Source organism: Melanotaenia boesemani, chromosome 18 (genome assembly GCF_017639745.1).
Source record: "Melanotaenia boesemani isolate fMelBoe1 chromosome 18, fMelBoe1.pri, whole genome shotgun sequence".
Lineage (NCBI taxonomy): Eukaryota > Metazoa > Chordata > Actinopteri > Atheriniformes > Melanotaeniidae > Melanotaenia > Melanotaenia boesemani.
In genome coordinates, this window is record NC_055699.1 from 14,938,475 (window position 1) to 14,942,265 (window position 3,791).

Sequence of the window (3,791 nt, forward strand, 5' to 3'; positions counted from 1 at the left end):
ATTATTCGGATTCAAACTGCTTGAGACATGATCTTTTTATGCTTGAGTCTTTTTATTAGGGTCCGAGTCATACGAAGTATGGAAGGACCCTATTGTTCCTGAAATGTTTATTCGCCTCCTTCTAAGCGCTTCGACCCCAAATATGACCCCCTAAACACCCATGAAAAGTTGTGAAATTTGGCACACACCTCAAGCCCGGCGAAAATTGCAATATTCTAAGGTCCGCATACACTTCAATGCAAAATTGGCTCAACAGCGCCACCTAGACACCAAAAAATGCCCAAATGAATGGGGCCCCGAAAGTCTACTTCGACATAGGAACATGAAACTCGGCACACACGTGTAACACCCCAACTCAACAAAAAAAGTCAATAGAACACCTGTTGCCATGACAACGGCGTGCCCGCCATCTTGGCGTGTGCAGCCATTTTTTGCACTTTACACACATCGTATTTGAACGAACTAGTCTGAGGGGATTCGTGCGATTGACTCCAAACTTGGTGGGAAGCTTCCTGACAAGTTGGGGACCAAACGCTGTTCAAATCTTTCTAATAGGAAAAAGCGTGTAACCGTGGCAACCGATGGAAAAAAGCTTTCTTGCCATCAAACACGGTCTACTCATATCTCCATAGGAATACATGGGAACTGCACCAAAGTTGAAAGTATTCATACTTGTTGGGTCCTTAACGCATTACACCACCTGTTGTCATGGCAACATATTAGCATCGGGTGGCGGGGTCCAGGAGGCTCGGACCCGATGGATGCCGCTTGCCGCTTTAATTTATCTTTCTTTCTTTTACTAGTAGTAACTGGGCTTCAGATGCATGTTTGACTGCATTTCACCTCCATCTTGCACATGACAAACAACTGGAAACTTGAACATTTTATTTTAAAACGATCCAACAAACATTTTAAAAAATCAGCTGTTTCATTATTTAATATGAACAAACTGCAAAAAGTTCACAAACCATCAGAACATGTTCGTAATGTTAGTCCAACAATCACAGCCATAAACTGCCCAATCACATTTGCTGGGTCTGAATGTGCACCTTACTTCCTATATAGTACCCTATACAGGGGTCACGCCATTTTGGAGGGGTGTCCGAATGTCCAAAGAGAAAAAAGTAGGGCATTAAAAATTACCCACAATGCATCTTGAAAAGTAGTGAGCATCGATGGTCACTAGACAGGTCAATATAGACCACAATGCATTGCGTGCAGAAGCTCAACATGGCACCAGAAGACGAAAAAAACATTCTTTATTGAATAGATATGCAACAAAGAATAAAATACAAAATAAGGAATAAAAAGAAAAATATTTACACACAACTTTGGATTGGATTTGGAATGACATCTTGACGCGCATTGTGGCTGCCGTGGTGACGGATGGTAGTCACGTGGTCTTCGCGAGGGAAAAATAGGCACCCTTATGTCTGGATCACAAAGAGAATGAGGGCACTATGTAGTGTGCTACATAGTGCAGCTCTTTGTAGTGAACGAGGGGTTAGGCAGTATGGTGGACGTTCGGACATAACCCCAGTCATTTTTACCCATACAACACTGTTGATGTCTCCATGACAACGTCACTGTTGATGAACAGGGCAGTTCCGTTGTCAAGGAGACACCAGGGCAGTCCTCGGTGTGTGATGTAACAAAGACAATGTTGCCAAGGAGACATCAAAGCCGCAAAGACAATGACATCACTAAGAGTATATAAATATTCCGACGACGCCACTCTGAAGCTCACTTTTACGTTAGCTTTGGAAGAGAACGCTTCAATTTTATCATTTCAGTGAAAAGATTTTACATTGACACGATGTTCAGAAAATTGTTTAAATGCAACTGCCAGGAGTCTGGAGAAGGTGAAAGAGAAGCCGCATTACAGCAAGAAAATCAAAAATTTAAAACTCAAAATGTGGAACTCCGCTATATAAATGAAGAGCTTCGCAAAGAGTTAACATACTCACGAAGAAAAGAGGCAAGAAATCGCACGCTACGAATAGATCAACTCTATGTAGTCAGGGAGGAGCTCATGGCTGAAGTTCATGACCTGAAAAAGTCCAAAGAGACTCTGCAGACAGAGATAAACCAGCAAAACCAACTATACACTGAGGCACTGAAGAGATTAGAAGAAATGGAGCATGAAAAAAAAACCCTGGTGCGCTCGCAAAAACTAAATGAGATTGATCTAAAACTAGAAATAGATCATCTGTTAAGAGTCAACAAGTTGCAGACAGCTGATATTGACGCCTTGAAAATATCGAACGATGTTCTGTTCACAGAGATCAACCAGCAAAAGCAATGGTACACAGAGACACAGAAGAGATTAGGAGAAATGGAAAATGACAAAAAAATTCTGGAGAGAAAAGGTAAAGTAGAAAGGGAAATTCTTGAGTCCAAAATTGCGCAGCTGACGAAGAACCTGCAAATTCAAGAAACACAGAAAAATTTGTTAAGAGATGAACTCTGCGAAACTGTGGATGCCCTTAAGCAGAAGACACGGGAAACTCTGAATCTCCAGAAAGACCTTGATCAAGCCAAACTGTCACTTGTTAAGGCTGAACAGGAAAAAAGCAATGGAGATGAAATTCTAAGCAAAAACCTGGAACTTAGAGAGCAAGTTACAAAGCTCCAAAATGATTTAGAGGAATGGAAGACCAAATGTGCCTCGTTGGAACAGAAAACCTCATTCTTTGACGAAAAAGACCAGAAGCTTAGCGAACACAAAGCAGGACTGGATGAGGATGGACAAGCACCAGTTTTCAATGAAGATGCATTTAATTTAATGAAAAGCAAAATCAGATTTCTGGAGCAACAAAACAAAGAGTTCAAAGAAGAAAATCTAAAACAGCAAAATGATTTAGAGAAACAGAAGATCCTTGATTCCTCATCTGACTCCCACTCAGACAAGACTGAAATGCTTCATCTACAAAATCAGGAGATCAAAAAAGAAAATGAGCAACTTAAACAGGATTTAAAAAGATCCCAGCTCTCCAAGTCCAAATTTATTAAGAACGAGTTTCTGCAAAAACAGAATGAGGGCCTCAACGAACAAAATAATAAACTCAGAGAAGAGTTAGAAAAATTAAAGCACTTTAAATTAAAATGCAATGAGGAGACAAACAAGGTTAACTTACTGCAGAAACAAACTGAGGACTTAAAAGAAGAAAATGAGAAACTTCAAGAGCCCTTGGAAACTACATGTGATGCGATGTAAGACAAGATCACATCACTGCAGAAACAGAATAAAGACCTCGACGAACAAAACCAGAAAGTCAGAGAAAAGTTAGAATTGCAGAAATTTGGCTCAACAATCGATGAAGAATTCCAAATGACTGCAAAATCAAACAAACGGCGAAGAAATTTCTAAAGTTCATGGTTATTTTAAAGGATTGAAGTGACTTGCATAACTGAAAGTCAATTCAAAAAGAGCCCCCAAGTACCCACAAAAGCAAACTGGAGGTAAGCCACAGCCCCCTACACAAACCCAAAACAGTTGCAATATAAACACAGAGAAAAACACCAAAACGACTCCCAGCAAAAGCACAGAAAATCTCAACAAAAAACAAGATATTAAATACAGAAAATCTCAACAAAAAACAGGATATTAAATACACAGAAAATCTCAACAAAAAACAGGATATTAAATACACAGAAAATCTCAACAAAAACCAAATTATTAAACACAGAAAATCTCAACAAAAAACAAGATATTAAACACAGAAAATCTCAACAAAAAACAGGATATTAAATACACAGAAAATCTCAACAAAAAACAGGATATTAAATAC

The 3,791-nt window shown here is 39.3% G+C and overlaps 1 protein-coding gene across 1 annotated transcript; it reads left to right on the forward strand.

Moving 5' to 3' along the window:
- Positions 1-1,289: 1,289 nt before the first annotated feature.
- LOC121629221 (kinetochore protein SLK19-like) lies at positions 1,290-3,217 on the forward strand. Its single transcript, XM_041968833.1, has one exon. It carries the CDS (start codon positions 1,817-1,819, stop codon positions 3,215-3,217), a length of 1,401 nt encoding a protein of 466 aa, XP_041824767.1. The 5' UTR covers positions 1,290-1,816.
- Positions 3,218-3,791: the final 574 nt, after the last annotated feature.

What these genes read in the sequence shown, in the direction of transcription:
- LOC121629221 (XM_041968833.1), top strand. Translation starts at nt 1,817, where the DNA reads ATGTTCAGAAAATTGTTTAAATGCAACTGCCAGGAGTCTGGAGAAGGT.